Source organism: Talpa europaea, assembly GCF_964194135.1.
Source record: "Talpa europaea genome assembly, chromosome: 2".
NCBI classification, from domain to species: Eukaryota; Metazoa; Chordata; class Mammalia; order Eulipotyphla; family Talpidae; genus Talpa; species Talpa europaea.
In genome coordinates, this window is record NC_140068.1 from 156,703,257 (window position 1) to 156,729,224 (window position 25,968).

The window sequence follows — 25,968 nt, forward strand, 5'->3', positions numbered from 1 at the left end:
ATCTCAACCACTCCGCCTCCCACATCTTCATTGTGGCTCAAAAGGGGTATTCCTCACCATCCCTGCACCCTGCATCAGATAAATTAGCCCTGGTTGTGTGCACATGTGTGTGCACACGTGTATGTGCAAATGCGTGCATGTAATGTATGTAGCACACCGGTGTGCATGTGCACTTGTCTGCGTTTCATGTGTGTGCACATGTACACAGGTGCACATGTGTGTGTGTGCACTCATTTGTTCGGTGGGGCAAGACGTGGCACATATCCCAGCTGAGAGCCTGCTTGGACTCTGCAGGTCTTGGGCCACCTCAACAGTTCCTGAAACCTTGTTCCTAGCAGCTGCCCATATCTCCCTGTTGCCTGGCGGCCTGATAGGAGGATAGAGAGCAAGGGGCACAAAAGCCCCCTCCTCCTCACCCCAGCTTTCTGCAGAGCCCAGGGAGGTGGTGCTGGCCTGGACTCAGGAAGCCCCTCAGGACACAGCCCTGATTTTCTTCTGACATGTATAATAGCTCTCTGAACATGTGATTCCTCCTGGAAGCTTCCAGTGGCAAGCTCTCAGCTGCGTGCTCAGGGCCTTGTCCTACTGTGTGACCGGGTACCTCCTCCTAGGCCCATGTGCCCACCCCGTGAAAGTGTTACCATGGATGTCAGGGGCCATGGACATCAGGGACAGTGGGGAGGTAAGTGAGTGAGCATGAGTGGGTGCTGAGACCTGGTCCTGCCTGTGGCCACTGTTCCTCCCTGGGCCTGTTTCCCCTATGCCACAGGGGTGTGTGCACAGGAAGTACAGGAGCACTTCCCAGGCCTCCTGGCTGTTTCAGGCTGTTCCCCCTGGTGGTTTAGGGGTACCTGGGGCTCCCTTCTATGCTGGGAGGGCAAACAGTGTGGTGGAGAGATGTCCCTCCTGGACAGACCTGCCTGCAGGTCATCTGTGTGGGGTCTTCTGTGGGCTCAGGGCCAGGTTTTATAACCACTGGGGGGACTGGGACAAAGAAACAGCCCTCACTGTGAAGCCAGAAGTAGAGTTGAGCCCTTGCTGGCCACAGGACACATGTTGGGGAAGGCCATAGGACACATGTGGGGGAAGGCCACAGGACACATGCCGGGGAAGGGAACATAGGCCTGTCTCCCAGCCCTACTCCAGGGCCAGGCAGAGCTGCTACCACCCGAGGAACACCAAGGCAGACGGGGCTACCCTGTAGCTGTCCATAGTCTGGGAAGGACTTTCCATGTTCTGGTTCATCATGGGTCTCTGGCCTATGAGGAGGACGTCCTGCCTGGCCTTGGCCCAGGCTGGGATTCACATCCCTGGGGGTCTCCGTCTTTGGGCTTCCTGCTGTCCACGGCCTCAAAGCCCTGCCTGCATTGTCCCTGCCACAAGCCCTGACTTTGCTGCCCACGTTCCTCCTGAGCCCATGCACCTGCCAGGGCCAACGTGCTGGGCAGTTTGGGGCCAGCAAGTTCTGTGTGTGCATGTGTATATGAGCACATATATATTTATTATCTTCATTTCTTTTTTTTAAGGTTTATTTATTTATGCAAAAACTGGGATACAGGCCAGATGCATGGGAGGGTGAGAGGATTCAGCAGAGACAGAGTGGGGAGCAGAGCAGGCAGACTGACTGAAGACACTGCTGAGGGGAGCAGCAGGTGAGACAGGAGAGGTCTGCCGCACCATGTGGGTATCTCCATGGCCGGCCAGGAATTGAACAAGTGCTGCAGAGGCTGCAGACAGCTTCACAGAGCAGCTCTCAATCCGCTGCGCCACCAGGGAGGCCCCTTATTATCTTCATTTCTTGACCCATTTTTCCCAGGGGTAGCCAAGTTGAGCCTGGCTGGGAACAGACATTAGGGGCACCCAAGGGGAGAAGTGTGGGGTGACGGGCCTTGCAGAGCTGACCCCTGCTTGCAGTGCCAGGCACGGAGCAGCCCCACGTCTGCAGGCCCCAGGAGCCGAGGGCCTCTCCGCAGGGAGTGCTCTTATCTCATGGAGGGCTGGGAGTGGCCAGCGCCCCCTGCCCTGCTTCCTGGGCCTGCCTGTCCCCATGTCCCCACTGTTACAAAACCACATCCCAAATAGTGTGGTGTTGCTTAATCTGTTCTGGGAATTCCCTGTCACGGATTGTTCCCGTCTCCCTTACCCAAGTGCCCATGTCCGGCCCGCTGCCCGCTGACCGCCCCACACCTCGCTCCTGCTCCCCCTTTCCTGAACTTGGATGCATTAAAATTGTGCTGATTTCCCTCCTGGCGCCACCCAGGCACTGCTGGTGCTGACAAGCTTAGGGGCTGGAGGGCTGCTCGTGGGAGCACGGCAGCAGGGAGATGATGCGCCAGGAACTCCCCAACCAGGAGGACGCGGGTGACTGTGGGTGGAGCCCCTGTGCCTGTCTCCCGCCTCAGACCCCACTGGCCCGATTCGCGGAGCCCGCCTGCAGCTCTGGCTCTGGTCCTGACCGTCCAGGAGGGCTCTGCGGGGCTATCTGCAGCCCAGCTCGTGCCCGTTGGCTTCGAGTGAGTTCCTGGCTGTGGAGAAGCTGCCAGGCAGGGAGGGGGGCCCTCAAAGAGAAGGAGCCGCCTGCTCTGCACCCCAGCCTCGCAGGCCACAGTCAAAGGTGCCAGGAACGTCCTCCCTGCAACGCACGACTGCTGTCCTCGGCTGGGGGCACAGGGCATGCCCTGCCTCCTGCGCACCTCCCTTCTCTGCCCGCGGAGGCTGGAGTCACTGCTTCCCCAGGCCCGAGCATCTGCTCTTCTGGCCTTTCCCTTTCTGCGAGGCCTCCCTTGTTGCTGTGCCTTCGGCGGCAGTGGGGTGTGGCTGGCTTGATGGGGCACGAGGGGGCCTTGGGGCCTGACTCTCCCTGCAGAGCTCCTGCCTGGCTGGGCCTTGCACTCCCAGCGGCCTGGAGCAGGTGCCCAGGTGCCCAGGGCCCGAGCCGGGCCAGCTCCCCGATGCTCGGCTCCCAGCTCCGTCCAGAGGAAGGTTGCGTCCACCTGTCTGATGCTCTGGCGTTTGTCCTGCCCCAGTCCGGGACCCGCACCCTGCCGGCCTTTGCACTGGCTCCTGTGTGAAGGTGTCAGTTCCAACCAAGAAATGAGCTTCCCTGTGAGTCCACCTTTGTAGCCTCGGGGTGGGGGGAAGGTGGCAGAGGCCGGGCCTTTGCAGTGTGGGTTCCTACCCACATGCCCCCTCTGCACCCCTCATCACATGATGTCATCTGCCAGTGTCACCTCGATGAAAGAGTAATGCAATTCAACGGACAGAGACATGAGGAGATGGAGGCTTCCCGAGGCACCCCCACTTGTGAGTGCGTTTCTCCAAACACCCCTACCCGCTTCAGAGCCCTTCCTGTGACTCTACCTCCTCCCTGAGATGTGCTCAGTAGCAGCGTCCTGGGGTTCAGCTCGTGGGGGGCAGCGCTCATCTGGGGGCCGGCTCTAGGGAGGATGCGAGGTGTACCTCAAAGGTGTCTGTAGAGAGGACCCTTCACGGCCACGCGGTCTGTGGGGGTGAGCCTCCCCGGGGTTCCTGGGGAGAGGTCTAGGTCACAGACAGGCCCGGCAGCCTGACTGACCCACTGGCCATAGCTGGAGCTCTGGGGCCTTGCTAGGCCTCTCCTTCTGGCCACAGGTGGACACTGCCCTGTGGGACCTACGGCGACTGCCTGGAGGCTGCGTGGCCGGGCTGTGGGGACCAGGCAGGGGCTGCTCTGATTGCTCCCTGCTGGGCAGCTCGTGGCACGTGTCTGTGCTGGCGGCGGTTGGTGGGGGCTGCTCTGTCGCCTGTGGACACTCCAAGGCCCGGAGTTATGGCTGTGATGGCCCTGCCGGGTCCACGGGAGCCCCTCCTCGTGCCCCAGCCACCCCCCTTGTCCTCTGGCCAGTTGGCAGGCGGCCACCGTGACGCTGGCCAGTGCTTTGTCTCCGCGGTGGCAGTGACCTTGGGTTCCTGGAGGCCTCGGCTCCGCACTGAGGCAGGAAGGGCAGGCGCTCGCTGGCCAGCCCCTGCCCGCCCGCTCAGCTCCCGGAGCCCGGCCGGCCGGAGGGCTGTCAGCTGGGAGCTGCGTGTGGATCAAAAAAGCAAAACCAGATGTTCGTCCTGCAGCTGCTTCGTAGGCATGCAGGAGGGGCGGGGGGAGGCTGTAAAAGTGTCACGGCCCTTGATTCCCGAGGCCCCAATTCGCGCTCCTGTGACCTCACACCGTAAATCCACGGCTTCGCTGGAGCACCGGCTCCCGAAGGGCACAGCCCAGCGTGGCCTTGCCGGCGCTGAGGGAGACACGGGGGGTCCGGGGTGTGGGTGGGGGCTGGCTGTGGCCTGTGAGCGCTTTTCAAGAATTTTAAGTGGGGAAAAGATTTCACAAGATTGGTTTGGAGTTTGGGCTTCTTGGGAGATAAGCCAAACCTGCGCTTGCAGCTTAGCTGGAAAGGGAATTTGATTTCTTTCTGCAGAAGCCCTGGGAGGGCAGTTCCCTGCCGCGGGTGAGGGGAGGCGGGGAGAGGGGGGCAGACCCTCCTTGCCTGAGCTCAGCTCCCCCACGTCCTGCCAAGACCCCCCACTGGCTTTAGAGCGGGTTTCACCTGGTACGTGGAGAGGCCACCTCGGGGTGGGGGCAAGAAAGAAGCCAGCTCAGTGGCGCACGCAGGAACGTGGTGCTCCGTTGCAATAAAAAGAAGTAATGAAAAAAAAAAAAAACAGGGAAAAACAGAGCGGGAGCTGCTGCAGCAACAAGTGCACGAATGAAGATAAACAAGTAAGTGAAAAAGCAGAGGCCAGGAGCCAGCCCGGGAGGTGGGTGCTGATGGTGTGGGACGGAGGCGGGAGAAGCTGCGGGAATGGGCTTGGGGGCAGGTGCTGACCCCCAGAACTGTGGTCAAGGTGGGAGGTCAAGGCCACCTCCCGAGTCCTGGCAGCTGAGTGGACACGGCGAGGGCATTGAAACACGGACCCTGGGCCCGGGGGTGGGCGGGGTTGAAGCTGGTCTTGGGCACAGCTTAGAGACATGCCCGCTGGTGCTTTCAGGAGCACGGGCTGGACGCTCGGGCCTGGAACAGAAAAGCCGAGCTGTAGATGGCCCTTGACCCCTGAGCTGGGGAGCCCGGCTTGGGTGCTCCCCTCTTGGCGCTGGCTGCTGCTAGCCTCTCTCTTCCCATTGAGCCCAGCGTGCTGCCCGGTGCCCCGAGAGCCTCTCCCGCATGCAGCTGGTGGGGTCCCCACCCACCGGACCCCATTTCTGTCTTTTGGCATGAGCTGGCTCGAATTTTCTGCTTTCTCACGATTCCCCAGCCTGTTGACGCTTGGACAGCGGATATAACCGTCCTGTTTAATTATTCACCACGAAACAGTCAAGATTTGCCTTTTCGTCTGGCCCATGTAACTGCGGGGTGTGGGGGGGGTCACCTCACTTCTAGTTCTGGAAGCCGACGCAGGTGGCCTGGCCAGCTGTGGGTCAGGGTCACCGGATGCCCCAGCGCAGGAGCGCAGGTCGCCAAGGCCTTCAGCTCACGTGCTCCGTGCTCTTAGGGCAGCTGTGATCGAAGAGTGACAACGTTCAGTGGCCTCTCCACTGCCCCGAATAAGGATGGACACAGGTGTGTGCTGGCGTGTGTGTGACCAGCTGGACCACGTCGGGGTCAGTCGAAGGGGCTTCCTGCGGCCCAGCTCGGGGCCTGTGGGCCAGAGCCATGGGACTCCCCATCCAGGCCTGGGGCCTCTATTCTGGGGGCGGCATCTGGACGGCAGCCCCCGTGTGATTTCTGCCTGACCCCTCAGCTGCGCAGGAGGCCGCAGAAGACCCCAGCTATCTTGGCGGCCGTCCCCTCATAGCTGGCTCTTGCCGACCTGCTTCCCAGGGGGGACGTGAGGGAGAGGCCACTGTGCGGTCACTCTGTGAAGAGCCGCTCGGCCTGGCGGGGCAGGTCCTCTGGAGCAGCATGTGGGCCGGCCGCTTCCCCTCACAGGTGGACGGGCAGGGGGTGGCGCTGGGGGAAGGCAGTGACACGGGCCTTGGTGCAGGGACTGGTCACAGCCCCGTCACTGGACTGGCCTCTGCCCGGGCCTTTGGGGCACAGCCTGTAACCCGCGGCTCCTGGCACTGGGGCATCTCAGACGGGCCTGTGGGAAGAATGAGTGTGGCCTGGACGGTGCTAAGGCCGCTCCCTGCTCCAGGCTTGTCTGTCCAGCCTGGACCTCTCCAGGGCTGGACCCCCTGGACGGTCAGGAAGGGCGGCCAGGGGTAGGGGCAGGTGGTCTTGCAGCCGGACCGCCCCAGGCCACCTGCTGGCCACCTCTCCCTGGCCAGGCGGGCTGGGCAGGGAGGGGGCCATGCACCTGGCTGGAGCCCAGCTGGTCTCAGAACTGGGTCAGCACAGAGCGGGCGGAGACGCTGTGTCCAAGGGGGTCGGATTTCCTCCTTCCTGGTAGGACCCGGTGGCGCCGCCTCAAGGCGCCCTTTGTTCTCAGCCCCAGGCGAAAGCGGCAGAGGCTTGTGCAAGTCTCTGCACGGGTTTCTCTGCCCCGAGGCCCAGGGTCCAGCTCAAGGCACCAGCTCCCCCGAACCTGGTCTCCAGCCCCACTTGTGCGACGGGCCATGGCTCCTGCTCAGCCTGGGCAGGGCGGGCGCTGCTTGCTCCCCACCTCCCCTCCACCCCCAGCAGCTTTTCTGCTGACACAGGCACCCTGGCTTTGCCAGACACCCTGCAGGTGGGAAAACCAGGCCTGGGGCCGTAAGTGGGCGCCTGCTGCCCCCTGGCGGCACTGGACGGCATGTCCCGGCTGCACGGGAGGCCCCAGCAGGTCTTGGGCCCAGGGCACCACTTGGCCCCTCCAGTTGGCCCCTCTGCTCCTCTAGCGCTGCCTCATGGGTGCTGTCCACTGCGGGCGGCTCTGGCGTGCTGGCGGCAGAGAAATGCCCAAGCCTCACCACCGGGCGAGAAACAGCTGCCCCATCCACCCCAGGGTGGCACTGCCCCCAGCGTGGTGGGAGGGGCAGCGCTGGGGCAGAGGCCAGTGCCTCCTGCACCTGCCACTTCCAGGTGCCCCTGAGGACCCCTCCCCGAGGGAGGGGAGCCCGCCAGCCAAAGAGCCCCATAGCCCCGTGGAGCCAGTGTTTGGGGAGCCTGGAGGGTGGAGTCAGTCCAGGCCTGCTGGGGAGAGTCCGGGACTCAACAGAGGAGCAGATGCGGGGAGCACTGTGCTTGGGACCCAGGAAGCGCTTCTCCAGAGCGATGGGAGGAAGCCCAGAGGCCCTCGGATGTCCCTCCGGCCCCCGTCTGGCCACGGGACGGCACCAAGCCGCGCCTGCTGCCATGGGAGGAAGCTACGTCACAGCGTGTCCGCACGTGGCTTCATGGGGAGAAGCCTCTGAGAACGGGGGGACCGCCCTTCCTGGCTCTTCTGGATGGGGGCGGGACCTCAGGCCCCAGGACAGCTGTTGGGGGCCAGGCCGCTGCCCCCCTGCTCCTGGGAGGAAGCGGTCAAGGGGGCTGCGTGGGGCCAGCAGCCTGTCTGCACGCGGGCCTCGCCCGGAAGCCGTTTCCTCTCCGGCCCCTCCGCGCAGAAATGCAAGAAGCATCTTTATTTTGATTGTGTGTGGAGCGCTGGCTGCTGCTCGCCCGACCCAGGCCACAGACCTCCCCCGGCTCAGCGGCGAGGAAGGACTCTGTTCCTCCTGGTGGAAACTCCTGCCACGTTCTGAAAAGTGAAAGAAACACGGAAGCACCTCTCTTCTGTCAGGACTGACCGGAGTGTGGCCTGCTTGCGTTTGGAGGCCTGAGGGGCCGGGCTTCTAAAGTCCAGTCCCCGGAGCACAGCCTGCCTGGGCCTGCGGTCCCAGGACCCCCAGGGACTGCCAGGGCCCACCAGGGGCTGCCAGGGTCCCCCGGGGCCCCCAGGGGCTGGAAGAAGCAGCTCCCAGCGGAGCAGGCCCTGGGACGGTGGGCAGGCAACTGTTCCAAAAAGCCTGAGGTCCCGGGGAGAAGCTGAGGCGCCTCTGCCAGGGGGTGGAGGGGACAGAACCGCCCACGGGGGCTGCGGCTGGGATGCCTGCGGAGAGGACTTTGGCTGGGAGCGGAGAAGGGGGCCGGGGGCCTCCCCACGCTGGGAACCCAGCCAAGGTGCCGTCTGCCAGCCCGGGAGGGGGCCCTGCGGCCTGGTAAGCGCCTGATTAAGGCTAAGCTGCTGGCTGGCGGGGAGCGCTGCACCTGGGCGCCTAATCCCCCCAAGCCCGCGCCAGCGCCCGGCACACTCAGCCGCTTGGGGACAAAGCTGAAAAAAATCTGATGTGGGGGGAGGCGGCTGTTCTTGCCCCTAAGAGAAGGCGCGGTGAAAACAAAAACAGAAGCCGTTGCACGAGCTCCGGGATTCTGAGGCTGATGGGGAGGCTGAGCCCACGCGGGGACATCCACCGCCCTCGTCCTTTTGTTTCTGCGGACGGCTCAGGCCTTGGCGTGAGGGCCACGGGGCACAGTGAGTGCGTCAGGACGGACGCGGACCCAGCGACGCTTCTCTGGACGCGACGTGCAGGCTGCCCGCGGGCACCAGAAAAGGCCCCACGCCTTCCCGGGGCCACAAGTCAGACCCCACTGCGTGTCAGTTGGTGCAGAATCGAAAAGGCCCGCAGCCCGTGCTCCCGGCCCAAGGCCAGCCCCGGCCCTCAGCCCCAGCCTCAGCCACCCCAGAGTTCAGTTTGGCTTCTTAGCCATTAATCCCGCCGCTATATTTTTTAAATAACTCGAATTTAATCAGGTGAATGCACAAAACATCAAGTTTGTCATCTTAGCTATTTCTAGAATGTTTGGCGGCGGGAAGCACCTCCACCCTCTGTGCCCCCAGCCCCCATCAGTTCCAGAATGCTCTCATGTTCCCCACTGGAGACCCTGCCCCATCACACACTCCCTTCCTGCTCCCCCTCCATATTCATATCCCCCCCCACCCGCCATCGCCTCTCCTCTCTGGAAACCCCCTCCCCGGGGAACTCTAGGAGCAGAACCAGGCGGGACTCGGGTGTCGGGGTGACATCCTGAGGATCCTCCATGCCAGAGCCCATGTCAGGCCGTCCTCGCACCCCCTCTTTTTAGAGAAGTTTGTTTTGATGGAGGGGAGGTTGGTTGACAGCACTGTGCATGACGCAGAGGGACAGAACCTTCTTCCTTTTCCTGGCCGAGTAATATTCCACCCGCATATTCACCATGTTAGCGGCCTCACTCGTCCGTCAGTGCAGGCTAGGCCTGCTCCCGTCTCTCCTCGCCTCCCCTCCTGGAGACGGCAAGTCAGGTTTCCTGCCAACCAGCTGACAGCGCGGGTCTCGGCCAGCATCCTCACTGTGCACCTGGACAGAACAGTGACTCCTGAGGGGCGGGCGGGGGCGGCCAGGAGAGGGGCAGTCACAGCAGCCGCTGGACAGCCCCAGCCCCTGGTGACACGGCTCGGCCCCTCCATGGAGCTGGTGTTTGCCTTGGAGAGGCTGGAGCCTGCTCATAGCAGCCGAGCGCCAGGGACAGGGAAGGGCATCCACTCCGCCGTGACCACTCCATGTGATGGACGGACGGAGACAGTCATCGCCAGCGGATGTTCAAGTGCCAGTCATGGGTCTGGGGACTGAAGCTGCCGACTGCTCTTGGGGGCTTTCCTGGAGCCTGGAAAGCGGCCAGCAAGGCTGCCCACCAGGTTCTGTGTGGGAGAGGGCAGCAGTCCCAGCTCACCTGCCCCCTGGCCAGCTCAGGAAGCCAGTGGCCCTGGGCTTCCCCAGACAGCAGAGCTGGTCAGCAGACCAGCAGATCTCCCCTGACCTCTCTGGTGCGGTCAGCCCTCCAGCCTCTGGCCCTGGCCTTGTTCCTCCTCAGGGGGCAGCCTGACCCTCGCCACCCTCCTGGGCTCAGGGCAGTCTCCCCGCGCTGCCCTGTCCAGGCGAGGCTGAGCCCCCGTGTGAGCCTGCAGAGGGTCTTCCCGCTGCCTGTGCTTGAGAGGACGGCGAGTCTGGGCAGCACAGTCCCGGACACTGGCAGGCCCGGCTTCCCCACTGGCCTCTGTCCAGCCTCTGCGGATTTAAACGCCCTCCGCTGAGTCTTTCTGCAAAACTGGGCCGGGGGGCTGGGAGGGCCGGGGAGGGGAGGAGAGAAAGGGAGGGGACTCTGTGTGGCGCGGGGGCTGCCGCTTTCCTGGGCAGGGCCTGCTGCCGCACCAGGCCCATTCTCTCCTGGGCACTGGCCAGGGGGTCTCGGTACTGAAGCTCCGCCAGCTGCCGAGACAAACACCCGGCCCCTCAGTTCTAAGCCGAAACCCCCAGTCCCTGAGAAGCAGCATCAAGGTCAACGCTCTTCTGGCCTCTTCTGTGTTAATTTTTAACCGAGCGTTACCTTGGGTCCTGCCCCCTGGAGGGGCCCCCGTCTGTGTTACCCCAGAGGCTCGTGCTCCCCGGAGCCTCCCAAGAGCCGCCCTTGCTCACCCTTTCTCTCCGGCTGGGTTTTCTTCTTCCCTCGTTTTCTATTTTTTTTTAACTTTTACTGGAAAAATTACTCTCTCTCCCCTTTCCTTTCTCTTTTTAGTAAAGACAGGAACATCCCCCCCCAGTGTCTGAAAGCTGGGGGTGGTCCCGGACCCCCACCCTGGTGGAGGCCTGTGGCCGGCCCCAGTGGCACCCCCAGGGCATCTGTGAGCCCCACATGGGGGGGGTTGGGCTTTGAGGGGGACATGGAGGAGAGGGGGGCCCGCAAGGAAACAACTTCTCACATGGCTGCCCCTGGGCTCCAGAGTAGAGGACAGAGGCCTGTCCACCCCAGGTCAGGTGACTGGGGCTGCTGGTGATGCCGCTTCAGTGACCCACGGTGTGCGCAGGGGCCAGAGACCCCCAGGGGCCACGCAGCTCGAGGACATGTGAGTGAGGGAGAGTCCTCATGTGTGTGCACAGAGACCCTGGTCCTGATCGCGACCTGAGACGAGGTTGTCCAGGCAGCAACACCTCCCCGCTGCTGCCCCATCCCCGCCGCCTGTGCTGCCTCCTCCGGAAGGACAGTCAGACCTGTGTTTGCACAGGAGGCGCCAGGTGCTGCCGGTGGAAGGCGCTGGGCTGGGTGACTCAGGACGTGGGGGCAGAGTCGGCCCAGACAGCAGCTATTCAGCTTCCTGCCCTGCCTGCACAACCTCCAGCCTGCCTGTCTTCCCCGCGCTGGGGCCGGCTGCAGTTTGCTTGGCTCTCCTCTTCCCACAGCTGCCCCTCTCCCGGAGAGGGCCTGAGGAGGGCCCGCGGCGGGGCGGGGAGGGAGGGGGCGACCGACCGCCTTGAAATACTCGAAGAAGGGCTGCCTGTGGCCAGGGAGACGGGACACTCGCAAGGCACAAACACTCTTTATCTGCAGGATGAGGCTGGTTTCTGTTTGGCCTGGTGTTTTGTCAGGAGGAAACCGCTTCCGTAAGCATCTGATTAGGTCCAGGAACCAGCTTCTGGGACCCGGGAGTGCGGGACGGGAGAGGCGGTGCCGGCTCCTTGGTCACTGGTGCCACCTGCTGGCCGAGCTTGCAAACTGCAGGCAGGGCTCCCGGGCAGTGTGGACAGCTGACCGCTGCCTCCGCCCTCTGCACGTCCTGTGCTGTGGGAGGGACGTGAAATGACGGCGCTTGGGTGTCTGCTCGGAGACGTCACCTGGGCAGTGGCGACGCTGCAGACACAGAGCCATGGGTCCCCACGGGGGTGCTCCCCGGGGCAGGGAGGCAGGGCTCACCAGTGGCCATCCCGGTCTCTGCTCAGGCCCCTTCTGTCCAGAGCAGCTGAGCTGGGTCTGAGCTGAGCCCCAGGCCTCCTGCCCTCTCTCCAAAGCCGCCTCCGAGCCAGCGACGGGGCATCCACCCACCATTTTGGAGAGTCAGTGCCAAATGCGGCCTCGAGCGGAAAGGACGGCCTAAGACGCGGGCTCGAGGGCTGTGGGTTTGGTGCTTGCGAGAGAGGACGGAGCCCTGCGGGAGCCTCCAGCCTGTTCTGGGGCAGAGGGCAGCCCCAGGCCACCCTGGGCATGAAGGGGAGACAGGGCAGCTGGGGCCAGTGAGGGGGCTCCCCTTCTGTGGCTTTGGGGGGCGCATCCTCTTACCAGCAACACTGAATCTCTGTGGTCAGCCTGGGGCTGCCGTGAGTGCACCTGCTGCTGGCGTGGGCGCACCTGCATGTCTCAGAACCTTCCAGACTCGCCTCAACCAGCACCCGGCACTCTGGGCACCAGCTCCCTGCGTGCAAGCCCCCCCGCTGTGCACAGCCCTAAGCCCCTGGGCGCCCCAGCTTCACAGTGATGGCCGCTTCTCCCTGTCCATCCCCCAGCTCCAGGGAACACCCAGGGGAGGAAATGCCTGCAGCCAAGTCCCCGGGAAGCCTCTTCACAGGTGGAGGACGCATTCCTGGAATGAGACCTTGGCTCTTGGGCCGGTTCCCTGAAGGCAGGTGTGAGCGCTCCCTCCCGACGCACGCTCAGTTCCTCACATATCCACGCGTATTTTTATTTTTTATTTTTTTACAGAGAACTGTTTAATTCAGAAAGACAAGCATTTTCTCTCCTGGCCCTTTGCCTGGTTCTCAGGTCTCCTTGCGGGGAGGGGGCTGGTACCTCGGTGGCTCGGCGAGGGGATGGCAGGAAAGTCCAGAGCGGGGCCCCCCCTCGAGGAGGCTGCAGCCTCGCCCCTGTCCCCTGGCCACCGGGGCCCCAGGAGCCGTGCTTCTTGGGTCCATGACCCCTGCAGAGGGTGGGAGCCGCGGCCCCAGGGGGGCCGCAGAGGAGCCCCTGTGGTCAGCACTGCTCTGGCTGGGGCCAGGCATCTCCACAGGGCAGGCGGGGTCCGCTCAGAGGCCGACCACCGTGGCGTTGGCGCAGGCCACCAGGGCCCAGGCCTGGTTCCGCAGCTGCAGCAGCACCTGGTACTCGCCCTGGAAGGGACACACATGTGACCAAGGGATGGTCGGCTACGAGGGGCAGGGGCTAGGGCGTGGGGCACAGGGAGACCGGCTGCCCGGAGGTGCTTGCGGCCCCGGGAGGAATGGTGACTGGTGGCTGCCAGAGCCCAAGGCCCAGACGGGGAGGGTGGGGTGGGGCTGGCATTGAGGTGGGGCTTGAAGCAGAATGGCAGGTGGCCTGTAGGCTGGGAGGTGGCCTCACTGAGGGCCGAGGATTTGGGGAGCTGCCTTCTGCCCAGGGCTGAGCCTAGAGGGAGCCTAGGGGGGTGGGCCTGGGTGGGTGGCTGCAGGGGGAAGAACGTGAGAGTGAGCAGCCTCCCCAAGGAGTGGCCTGCTCTGCTGACCCTTCCAGCTGCCCCGTGGGAGAGAGACGCAGGGGCCAGGATGGGCGCCCAGGCCCAGGGCGGGAGCTGGGGGGCGGGGCTGGGTCGGGGCCAGCAAGGGCACGGAGCCTGATAGATTTGGAGACTCTGCCCCGGCAGCCTTGGTGGGAAGGACTCCCGAGTCCGCAGTTTAGAGGAGGAGAAGGTTCTGGGTATTGGGAGGGGCTGGTGAGCTGGCAAGGGGGGGTGTGAGGCAGAATCAAGCAGCTTGCATCTCAGCCCGGGGTCCCTGCAGACTGGACAGAACCCCCTCTCTCCCGGGGAGGCCTCCCTGCACAGGCCCCTGAGGCCCAGCTGGACAGCAGGCATCAACCCCCCCCCCCCCCCCATGCAGAAGCAGCGGCAGCTGCGCAGTGCCCGCCGGGCGGCCCCTCTGGGGAAGGGGTTTCTTGGTGACACCTTCGGGAAGCCCCGAGACAGGTTAACCCTCCTCTTCCTCCCTCCTTCCTCAGGAAATAGCTCAGCTCTGCAACCCAGTAACGCAGCAGGCCAGAGAAGCAACCCCTTACCTTGGGGATTTCAAACGAAGGGTTGTTCACAGGGCCGGAGAAGTAAATCTGCTCTGGAAGACACAGAAGGCATCGGAGATGTTAGTTTCCGGGTACCTGGGGTCGCCAGGCCCCATGGTCCAGACTCTGCTCAGGCCCTGTCGAGGACACTGTCCCCCACTGATGACCAGATGAGGCTTCCTGGATGGTGACTCGTGCGGGGTCCAGAGGGGCCGGGGGATGGCGGACCCCACAGATGGCAAAGGGCGAAGTCCCAAGATGAGTTCCCAGAGCCTGTAACCTCCATTTACATCTCTCTGGCTCTGTTCCTTTTGGGGGTACAGTAGGGACAGGAGCAGTCCCCACCACGTGGAGTGCAAGGAATTAAGGGTGACCACAAGGAGAGCATGACCGTGTCTGACAGCCTGGGAGCTGTGTCTGGGGCCGGCCGGGTGGGGATACCCCGCCTCCCTCGGGCGATTTGGCTGCAGCCGGGTGGAGAGTGGGACCTTGAGCTGGAAGTGAGGCCTGGGTGGAGCCGGCCACGTGTTACACGTGTCGCACGGATCATGGACACCGACAGCAGGACTGTGTGTATAGGGCTGGGGCCTCAGCTGCTGGGGGCTTCGTGGCTGCTCCCCTGGGGAGTCCCGACGTCTTGTTTACATGATGGAGGGCTAGAGCGAGTCCCTGGGCCCAGCCTCCTCAGCTGTTACCGCGCAGCGAGTGCGGCAGTTCCTGTGGTTTCAAGGCCAATGAACGGGCTAAGTGGGTCCCCACATGTGGGGTCCTGGGAAGGCTCACTCCAGGCTCACCCCAAGGACTGCAATCATGGGGCATGGGGCTGACCCTGACGTTCGTACCTCGACTCGACCTTGCCAGCCTGGGGGTGCCCTGGCTGGGGCTCTACCCCCGGAGATTCTGGGGTCAGGATCTGGGGTATGGGGTGTTGGGGCTTCCAAATGTTTAAAGGGCGATTCTAACGCAGTGTCCCGTGTGTGATTGTGTGCTCCTGAGTAGTCATGGCTGAGGTAAATTAATATGACAATGTGTTACTAATAATGTTCTATCGATTTCAATGATTATAAGTAATAATTTATAATTAACTGGACATAAGGACATTTTATGTCAACAAACTGTAACTATCACTGCTCTGTCCCGTTTAGCTACATCTATCCCTGTCGTGCCGGCGGCCCCGCTGACAAGACAGCGTTTCATTTGATTTTCACACCTGGCTGGCGGGCAGGGCCCGCGGGGCGAGCCTTAGTCATTTCCCGTCACGCTGAGGAGAGAGATCAGCCTGTCCGCCCCGGGGGCCCCGGGCTGACCGGGCGCCAGGACCCGGCCGCAGGCTGTGGTCACCCTCCCGGGGCTGGCGGGCCGCGAACGGGACAGACCACTTACCCCCTTTCTTTCGCCCACAGAAGGAGAACTTGGGCAGGTCCTCTTCACAGATGGGGTAGGAGATGTGCATAATGGACTCGCCCTTCGAGAGGAGACCCAGCTCCAGGAACAGCTCCCTGATGTCCTCTCCTGCGGGAGGAGAGCTGCGTTGCCGGGCGGGCCTGGAGGCGCGTCTGGGGGCCGCTGCTCGCAGACCCCGGAGCGCAGAGGAGAAGAACTTTATCTAGTTTCCTCCTCGGGCTTGTCCGCACAGAGGCCGTCATCGGCAGACGACCACCCTGAGGAAGCACAGGCCATTAATCCTGCGCCGAGCCGGGCGACCGCCGGGAAGACCACCGTGAGGAGGGGCCTGCCCAGAGGGGCTACTAGCGGAAACTCCAAATGCAGCTGTCGGAAGAAAATCCTTCCCATACTTCTCCGCGGAGGGGTGGCCCAGTGACTAAGGATGCGTTCAGCCACGCCCACGTTTCTTTGACTTCGCTCATTCCTTAAATAAAATGTAACTCCTTGTTCTCAACCTTGGGGTGCAAAAGCTCTAGAACCTCCCTCCCTTTCCCAAGTGGGGAGGCGGAGTTGAGTTTCCCCCTGCCTCTCTGCCAGTGGACTTGTAATAAAGCTTCTTCCTTTCTCAAAACCTGGTGTCACGCTCTCAGCCTCTATGCACACCGGGCAGGAGCCCCGCTGGTGACCAGAGTGTCTCAGCTTTACAGTAGTGTCAACCCAGTGGCCTTGATGCCAGAAGTGACCTCTGTGCAGAGAGCAGCCTCCGCTCTTGCAGGAGAGCCCTTTGGCTGTGCGGTGGGATGACGTGGCAGCCCCGTGTCTGAAACGTGGCTCTTCCACTACCCATATTTGCAGGGGCTCATGCAGCTGCACCCCTGCCCTGGCCCCTTTTCTTAGGCTGCATGTTTGACCTCTGCAGCTCCCCAGGTGCACACACTATGTGCCTCCCGGGAGAGCGGGTGTGCTCCAGTCTGCACCCCCTCCACGCTGGGGCCAGGCCAGTGGCACCAGTTACCCAGGAAGCTGCAGGCTGCTCAGCAGTGCTGGCTTCCAATTCCCTTCACCGCTTTCCCTCCCACTTAGATCTTGCTCCCTCTGGTCCCCTGCCTGTTTCTCTCTCCCTTTCTCCAAAGCACTCACAGGGCTGCTGCCACAGGATCCAGATACAGTGTGAGGTTGTGGAGACACTGAGCGGCGTGAGTGTTCTTAGCCTCTGGGAATGTTCCCCCATCTCCCTGGAACGAATCCACATGCTAAGTTTATTAAATCCTCTGCTCTGGTTTTGTCAAACTGTTTTAGAAGAAAGAGACTCCAGCAGCTACCGCAATATAATGAGTAACTGTAAAGGTGTGAGCAGAGAAAAATGAGCAGTCTGAAAGCATTCCAGCGCACGGATTGGGGTGGAGGGAGGAGATGCTGCAAGTCTCTGCCTTTGTCAAGGTTTAAGAACTTATATTAGCTGTTGGGGAAATGAAATAACGCGGATGACAACGCAAGCTGCTGGGAATAGACAAGTTTGTTGCAGAGATAACTAAGCAAAAGCTCCCTCCTGAGCAGGCGTCAATACTTAGACTCAAAATATTTTCTTTTTTCTGCTGGATTTACTGATTCCAGGTGCTTATATCATCCAAATGAGCGTCTGGAGCCCATTCAGTGCAAAAGCACAGCATTAAAGGCGAGTTTTACTCTATCTGGATATTACCCAGAGAAGGAAGATGCAGATGGAAATAGAGCGGAGGGGGTGGGGTGGGGGTGTGCACAGCCACCGCGGCTGAGCTAAGTAATGGGGTGTGTGGGCCGGGGGGAGGCGGGGCGCTGTTTTATTTCACGTCATTAAATTGAACTTACTCAGAATGATTCCGAATCTAATGTTGAGATTGGATTTCAATTGTCTGGAGCACTGGTCAATAGAAAAGCCGAAATCTTGTAATGGATCTGCCAGGAGAAAAACAGACTGGGCGTGAGCCTGGGCGTGCTCTGCCAACGACAGTCGGAACTCAGACGGTGACATATTTCCTCTATGTTTCCCACTAAATTGATTCAGAAACATGGTCCAACACCATCTTGGCTTTTAACTGTCCGTCCTGGTCGCTCTGAAGTCGGCCCACATTCTCGCTGTTGACACTGTTCTTACCGGCTGAATCCTTTGAGCTCTCGAGCTGTCGACTTCACAGCTTCTCGTTGATTCCACCAAGACGTTTCACAAAGCATTAATTACTATCATTACAAAGGAGGAAAATAGATGCCAAGCGGTAAAGTAAAGAACTTTGTGATTCCATCCCGTTCAACACCATCATTTTCCCCTAACGATCCGCCACCAGCAGCAAGGCACAATGTCAGGTGCCGCGGGGGCCGCAAAGATAGTATTTGTCAGGTGTAACTTCTGCTCATGTGAGAACTCCAGAGACTCATCCACGTCTGAGCATCAAGTCAAGGAATGTTCTTTGGGCCCCACGTCACAGCCCACGCTCCGTGACTTGAGCTCAGGGCAACATCAGCCCCCAGCAAGCTCCCACAGGCTGCACCTTTCCAGGCCAGACACCGCAGGCAAGCGCGACTGGTCACCACCTCTCTGACCTGGAGGACAGCAACTGCCTGGGTCTCTGCCTCGGAAGCCATCAGCAGCCTGTTCAGCAAGTCTAACCCAGGTGCACTTTCTCCTCATTGAGTCCCGTCCATCGGGCACTTCCTCCCCCGGGGGGAGAGCAGTCATGTTCTTGTTGCTGGTGTTACTTCTTCCTGAGCACCCCTGCGCTGGGCCTGGCCTCTTCCAGCTTGGAAAATGGGAGAGTTCTTGTTGCATATTTGGCTCTCACTGCTGAGAGAGAGAAGCCAACTGCCACACATGCGCGGACTGCGTCCTCAGGAGTGTGGAGAAGTTGAAGCTGCTACCCAAGGTAAGAGCGAAGACACCACATCTGTGTCACTCAGTACCTGGCAGCACGGCACTCTAGTTGGCGGGTACTTCCAAGGTGGAGTAGGGGAAGGATGTAAAACAACTCCTTGGTCCAGAAAAACAGGGCTGTTGGAAACACGAGCTTAATAACCAGCAAAGACTCGGAGGAAGCAGCAGGTTGCTTCTCTCTGGAGTTGTCTCCCTAAAAACAGGAGCGCCATGGCTTCAAAAGTGCCCAGGGGGTTGGGGTCCTTCCCAGCAGTTACTTCACATTTGTATTTGAGGTGAACACGAAGCTTGAGATTTTTTCAGAGGAAACAATAAAGGCTCCTCTGACCCTCTGATCCCGTCCTCACCAGCCACCACTCCCCACTCGGTCCTGTCACCCAGGGGCTCAGGGTGCACTAGCCCTCCCCTGTCCTCTGCTGGTGAGGCAGAGCCTGGTCTGCAGGGTGCCCCACTCGAGCATGGCTCCCGCTGGTGCAAGGAGAGAGATGTTTCTGTGGGAACTGCACTTGGTGGCTTGTGTCACAGAGACCACCTGGGTCATGAATAATCTAACATGACAAGACCTGACGGGTCGATGATGGAGGGCAGAACAACCACTGGCTTTGGCTGGGTCACTCTGGCAGCAAAATAACCTAACCCAGGAGCCAAGGAAACCTAACCAGGGAAGGACCGAGGAAAGAGCTCCTATATTTGCTTTCCAAACAACACAATCCTGGTATTTCCTCCCCAATTAGAGGATTAAAAATAAGTGTCCATTGATTGATTACTAGATAAAGAAGACGTAGTATATATAGTTACATACATGCGTGTGATGGAATACTACACGGCTATAAATAGTGCCGTTCACCTTTTTCATTGCTGCGTAGTATTCACCAGGAGGACAGACACCACCATCCCACCCCTTTCCTTGACCCAGGCCTCCACGCTGGGCATTTCGGCTGCTTCCCTGTCCCAGATCTTGTAAACGCCGCTGCAAAATGGGTGTTGTCACAGGTCCCAGGGGACGGCGGCTACAGGGGGCCCTGCTCCCACTCCACGGTCACAACCTCCGCCTCCCAGGGCTTGCCCCACCTGCCTGGTCTCCTCGCGTCCCTGCTCCTGGGTAATTATTCCCATCCCGCCCCTCGCAGCTTCCCCACAGGGAGGCTGGTCCCCCAGCCCTGCACGCCCATCCTCCCCTCACATCTCGGCAAGACAAAGGTGGTGTATGAATAGCGGCCAAGGTGGAGGAGGCTGTGGCCTGCCTCCGGGGCCCTGGCTCTCCCTGGCCCGGACTGTCTTATTCCTCCTCCTCCGTGGCCCAACACCAGGCAGCCAGGCTTCTGCTTTTTTCAGGAAACTGCTCACTTCCCTTCCAGGGTTCAGAGTCCAGCATGCTCAAGGACGTTCGTGTGCAGACCAGCTCCAGGCTGAGGCCCGCCCTGCCCTCCCACCACAGACCAGACCAAGCAGAGAGAGAAGAGGAAGGCAGGCCCTGCGGGGAAGGGAACGGGCCCCCTGCTCGCGCCTGGCCTCTGCACGTTGGGGTTCTAGGAGCTGCTGGGCTGGACGACCTCGTCACGCAGGTCACCTTCATGTGTGTTCTCAACGTGGAGGGCTTGGGGTGCCCCTCGCAAGGCCCACAGCTGCAGGGGACCATCCACTGGGGAGCCAGGCCATCCACTGGGGAGCCAGGACACAGCACTACTGGGTTTGCAGACTTGGGTCCCAGTCTACACTGCCCAGCCCCCTGGGGCCCTCACGCACGCGTCCCCGCCACGCCACTGTCCTCTCCCTCTGTCCCCTGTGCAGGCAGCTCCCTGACCCCTGCCTGGTCCCCTCAGCCCCTGCACGCTGCCTCTGCTCCCCTCACCCCTGCGAGTCAGGACAGCAGGTTTGGGGCTCGGGCCCTGCCGATCGATCCACTGACCCCACGGGTGCCAGTGGGCACCTCCTCTGCCACCGGGGCCTGTGGCCTCCGAGGAGTCACCGTCCTCGCCAGCTCTCAGGTCAGATGTCTGTGAGCCAGAAATAAACCACGGGCACCTGGCAGGGTGCCCGGCCCACACACGCCTCCCCCAGCGGGGCCTGCCACCAACACTAATTTTATCCGTCTTTAAGGCCGACCTCAAGCTGGCCACCTGTCCCCTGAGCCTTGCCCCAGGGAAGGGCCTGCGCCAGCCCCCCAACACCCTGACGTCCAGCGCCAGCCCTGTGTGCGGTCAGTTGGACACCGTCCAGGCGCATTGTGATGCTCCGTGCTACCTTCTGGGGACACAGCCGCATCAAGTAGACCATGTCCCGGAGGCCGACCTGAACTCCAGGGCCCCCGAGGCAGCCTGCTGATGCCAGCCCCCCAAAGAGCGGCCAGCCTGCCGCTTAGGGGAACCCCCCGCCTCCGTCCAAATAAGCTCTTCGTCCGTCTGCCCAGGAGCTGCCGCCCCCAAGCACTGGGTCGTCTCAAACCCTCGCTCCTCATCTGTGCGACGTCCAGTGGGCTCACATCTCCCCGCTCAGGCCCCCAATCAGCTGCAGTGTCCCCCGTGCCTTGTCAAAGTCCTCCCCTCGTGACCCCGGAATCGGGCTGCATTTGGACACGAGCTCTTCGCAGCGGTCAGCGGGGCAGCCCTGGCAGCCGCTCCCCTGGGGGCGCAGCAGGAAGAGAAGACGGGGATGCAGACACAGAGGGTGGCCGTGCAGGCACACGGGGCTTGGCGGTCTGCAAGCCCAGGACAGCGGCCTGGGGCCAGCATCCCGCCCACACCTGCTCCCTGGACTCCAGCCCAGAGCCAGGAGGGGCGCCCTGGCTGGGCCTGCCGGCGGAAACGAGGGCCTGGCCAGACCCCGACTCGGGCAGCTCATGCTCTGGCGGCCTCAGCCTCTATTTCTGGGGGTGCACCTTGCCACTCAACTTGCAAACTAGCTGGCCTGGGGGAGCCCAGGGGTGCAGTGGGGTGGGGTACTGGGGCCTCTGCTGCTTTTTGGCCCACAGGCCACCCCACGTGGTGGTGAGTTGTGAGGGTGAGGCCCTCAGTGCCTTGTTCCTGTCCACTCTGTTGCCGCGCCCCCTCCCCCCCAGGCCGCCCGCCATTCCCAGGGCGCCCGGTGGCCCCCGCGGCTGGCTGTGCAGGGACAGGAGGCCACGGGGCGCCCCCTTCCCCACGCGAGCTCCGGCCCCGCTCCGGCCTTACCGCAGCTCTGGTAGCGCATCTCCAGGTCCCCGCTCCTGCAGGCCGTGTGCGTGGGCCAGGCCGCCCCGCACACGCGGCCCAGAGAGGCCAGTGCGCAGAGCAGGAGGGCGGCCGCGAGGGCCCCCATGGCCAGGCCTCGGCAGACGACTCGCCTCCCGGGCCGGTCCCAGGCCTTCGGGCTCTCCACGCCCCCGTGGGGGTGGCTCGCTCGGTTTCACTTCTCTATTTGCTGCTCCCGGGGAAGCGCTGCGGGCTCACACCTGTGAACGCTGTTCCCAGGGCCAGGGCCCAGCGGGCGGGGCGGATGTAGGCTCTGACCCACAGGGTGGGGTCCACAAGAGAGGCGTGATCCTGCACCCGGCCCCCCAGAACTGCGCTCCTGGAACCCCCAGCCTGGTGGGGCAGAGAAACAAGGAAAGGCGAGGAGCAGGCCCCGCGTGCAGGCTCTTGGGGGCAGGGCTTCAGGGGCTGCAGCGTGCGCTTGGGGGTCCGGAAGGAGGCGGTGGTCTGCCCATTGCTGGGTTGTTAACGTCACGTCCCACTGTCTTTCCAAGGGGGGACGCTGCCTCCCTGGGTGGCCAGGCTTCCCCCCAACTCTCCACCTCCCACCGGCCTCCAGCGCAGGAGTCACGGCCAAGGTGCATTTTTAGAGGCCGCCCAGAACACTGTTTCCCGGGAGGGGCAGCCTTTCTTTGTGCTCATTAGAGGCTCACTGTCTGCCTCACTAAGGCCAGAAACCGACTATTTCTGCCAGTGGCTAACGAAGAACGAGCGTCCTCTAACCGGTTTTGGAAGAAGTTGAAATTGAGGGACCCCTGGAGAGGCTGGTGCTGAGTTGGAGGATCTAGGGGGAGTGGGGGGTGGCCCTGGGCTGGGGGTGCTTTTTAGGCACTGGGTTCTCAGACAGTGCTCCTGGCTGGCACCTTGGGGCCCCAGGGCTCGTTAGCGATGCAAATTCTTGGGCGTTAGTCAAGACCCACGGAGCCAGAAAGCAGGTGTGGGGGGCAGAAGGGGAGCATCCCCGGGCCTCCCCGGTGGCGCAGCGGTTGAGTGCTGGGTTGCGAAGCTGCCCACAGCCTCTGCGGCGCCGGTTCGATCCCCGGCTGCTCCCCGGCCACCGGAGGAGGGTCCCACATGGCGCGCAGACCTCTCCTGCCGCCCGCTGCTCCCCTCAGCAGTGTCCTTCGGTCCTTCTGCCTGCTCTGCTCCCCGCTCTGGCTCTGGTGAATTCTCTCACCCTCCCGCGCTTCTGACTGTACCCAGTGCTTGTGTAAATAAATAAGTGGATCTTTAAAAAAAAAAAAAAAAGAAGGGGAGCATCCCCCGGGGTCACTGCCGTGGACTGACGCTGCTCGGTGGGGCACGCAGGTGCAGGTGCTCAGTGAACAGTCTCATGCCAACATCAGAGAACCATGGAAATACAGCCCCTCTCCCCCAGGGAAGAGACCCAAAGGGGTGGGCGCGGCACCTGCAGGCATGGGTGGGGGAGCCAGCTCCAGTCTCACCACCTGCACCACCTGAGCAGATGGCAACACTCTGGCCCCCACTGACCTTGGGCTGAGGCTGCTGGGCCTGCTGCTGGGGGTTCAGTCCAGGAGGCGAGAATTCCCCGTGACTGTGGGGCTGTGATTTCACCCCTTTGCGCTGCAGCTCTGTGAGCAGGGACGGCTTGGCCTCTTCTTGCTTTTGCCTTCCGGGCTGAGCGCCACCTGCAACAGCTCCCCAGCATGGCCGTCAGGAGGCCACGGCCTGTGGGACGCCGTGACAGCCCCGGATCACGGCTGAGCTGGGACCTCCTGTCCTCATGCCCCAGGCAGAGCTCAGGGATTTGGGGTGCCCTCTGAGTGGGAAGGGACAACCTCCTGCACCACTTGTCAGCCTCCAGAAGACCCACCCCAAGCAAAGTGTGGGTCCCAATGAAATACCTTGGGTTCCTGATCTACATAGTCCACACCTGTATCGGGTTGGCGCAGAAGCAGCCAGCTCTCTGCAGGCGACAAGACAACCCGTTTCAGAATCACTCTTATTCAGCATCTTTGAAGCATCCCAGGGTGCCAGGTGCGATGCCTGCGCCAGAGAGACCCCAACGAGGCCCCCCTCTCAACTTCCAGGGAGGAGACAGTGAACGAATTTGCTTAGCGACTGTCTCATAAAAGAGGAGACTTGGCATGTTGAAAAATGGCTCGGGTTACACACAGAAAATGAGACCGAGCTTGCTGAGATATTTCCAGCCATTGCATGCGCACACTAAGCTGCTTTTTTCTTTTTTAATTTGCTCATCAGGACTTTCCAGTAATGATTTGCTCCAATAGACCAGCAGCCACAAGCCCGTGTGAGGGGCCTGCGTGGTGTTTCCATTTATCATCTTTATTCCAGTCCTGTTATCCTGGGACGTGCTGTGCAAAGCACTTGCTTCTGCACGCTCTGCAGATTCGACACGCTCTGTGCTTGTTTGAGGGGTGTGTCCCTGCCGGGGAGAGGGGTTCCTGTGGCCCAGTCTCATCAACCCCACTCCCAGGACAGCACCTTGCAATGTCCGAGCAGAGGAAACTCCTCTGTATCCAGAGCGGGCAGGTCTGGTCTCAAGGGCCATTGTCCAAAAATTCTCCAGGGGGGCCTCTCTGGTGGCACAGGGGTTAGTCTCAGCGCTGTCAAGCTATCTCCAGCCAGGGCAGCCTGAGTCCGATCCCCGGCTAGGGAGCTGACCCACACGGCGCAGCAGACCCCTCCGGTCTCCCCCGTGGCTGGGATACAATAACATTTTCCTGAATTCTGTCTTCTGGCTCCTGAGTCTGCCTGAAAGTCTTCTGAAGAATTAGCACCAAGAGCTTTCAATCCCCCGAAGCTGTAAACTTCGTCATTTCTCACATAGACATAACCGCCCTGTGGCAGCCTGTGTTTTTCCTTTACTGGAACGAAGAAGAAGGATTAGCCAAGTGCGCTGGGCCCCTCGCCGAGTCCCCAGCTTTTTCCTGCCCCTCCCTGTTCTCCCTCCCCCGGGCCTCCCGGGACACCAGCAACATCAGACCCCACCAAGCGCAAGTCCCAGCGCGCCGAGGAGGGAAGATTTCTTCAGTGAATCTTTAGGTAGAAAATGCTGATCGGAACGAACGAATCCGTGTGGTCTCATCAGTCTCGCAGTCCTCACTTCCAACCTGGATGGATCCCGCCCAGGAGGATACTCATTTGCTTCCCTGCAGGGATAGGAAGGTGATAGACAGGTGGGCCCCGGGCATTGCAGCAGGCACCCCGGGGGCATCTGGGTCCTAAACCTTAGGACCTTTCCCAAATCAGGAGATTCTGACTTTAAAACGCATTCGTGCCCAGGCGCTTGCGGTGAGGGCCTGTCCTGCAGGTGAAGAAGCTGCGGCGTGGGGCCGCTGGGCCAGGATCGCAACTCGGCTGAGAAATCTGAAAGCTAGACGGAGCCCAGAAGGGAAGTCTTCACTCCTAAGAAACGTCCTTGTCTCCACGTCCCTCCTGCTCATCTTCCTGAGGGCCACGTGGATGAGACTCAGGCCCAGGGACTTGGTGGGCCCTGGCCACTCTGGCAGGGGAGAACAGGCGTCGTGGGAGGGAATCGGTGGGCAGCCAGGCCGGGCTGAGATGGCCTCTCCAGGGTGCCATCGACAAGCCACAGACCCTCTCTGGGCATCAGTCTCTTTACCCTTGAAAAGACAATACTAACCAGTACGGGGTTAGCACTTTTGTGGATCGTTTCAGACCCGGAAGATGCCCTGAGCCATTGGCCGGGCAGCCGAGGCCAGACTCCCGTCCCCCTGGTGATGGTGGACAGACAGGCCTCTGCAGGACGCAAATAGCTGCTTGTTAGGAATGAGCAGGGACAACGGAAAGCAGGACCCGGAGGGTTCAGAAGAGCGAGGCCGGGGTGGTGGCTGGCGGAGCTGCGAGCGCTTGGAGGGGGCTAATGAATGGCGCCTTTGCTGTCTGCGCCGGACCCCGCGACCACGGGTCAGAGTTTTCCACGGGAAGCAGAATGACACTCAGAGCCCAGCTCTTTGCTTGTCCTTTGAAGCCTGCATATGTCGACTCCAATTGGAAGGTTATTGATGAAGAAAGCGATGAAAAGGTGCTTTGTACTTTCAGGTAAAGTGATGCTGTCCACGGCTGTGGCCTCCGCGCCTCTGGGATTTGACTGTGTTAAAAAGCCGAGGGCCTGAGATGTCACTTTGGGCTCCAAAAAAGCTGGTCTGTCCTTTGTTTGGGCTTTTGAACTGCCAGATTGGAGGCTCCCTGTCGGGGGGTCAGAGGTGAAGTCACTTAAAATAGTCTGTCTGTCACCAAGCGCCTCCATTTGATTTGTGGGGGGCTTTCATCTGGTTTGCCTGTCTACCCCCAAGACAGGGCCCCTCACGGTTGCCCAGGATTAACCCAGCCCCTCAAATCCAGTCTCCGGTGGGGCACTCAGGTGAGGCCACCCAGACAGAAAGCCATGAAGCTGTGTCCTGCCAGCACCCCTCAGTGGCCCTGCATGTGTGTATGAAACCAGCGCCCAAAGCCAAACCGCCCCCAAGCCGACGTGTAGTCTGTTGCTTATGGCCAGCGTAGCTGTTAGCCGATCCCAGCCAGCTTCTCCCAGCCTAGCCACTCAAGTTGGATCACAGGGCCCTTTGCTACAACACCAGGACTCACGCGTTCTTCCCAAGCAGGTCTGCCTCTCCAG

At 61.5% G+C, this 25,968-nt stretch overlaps 1 protein-coding gene across 1 annotated transcript; it reads right to left on the bottom strand.

Moving 5' to 3' along the window:
• Positions 1-12,444: 12,444 nt before the first annotated feature.
• LY86 (lymphocyte antigen 86) lies at positions 12,445-21,417 on the bottom strand. The gene is made up of 5 exons (XM_084256907.1): positions 21,285-21,417; positions 17,058-17,144; positions 15,207-15,335; positions 13,824-13,876; positions 12,445-12,904 (listed from the first exon to the last, which is right to left on the bottom strand). The coding sequence occupies exons 1-5, from the start codon at positions 21,409-21,411 to the stop codon at positions 12,821-12,823; spliced, it is 480 nt and encodes a 159-aa protein (XP_084113033.1). The 5' UTR covers positions 21,412-21,417; the 3' UTR covers positions 12,445-12,820.
• Between the last annotated feature and the right edge of the window lie 4,551 nt (positions 21,418-25,968).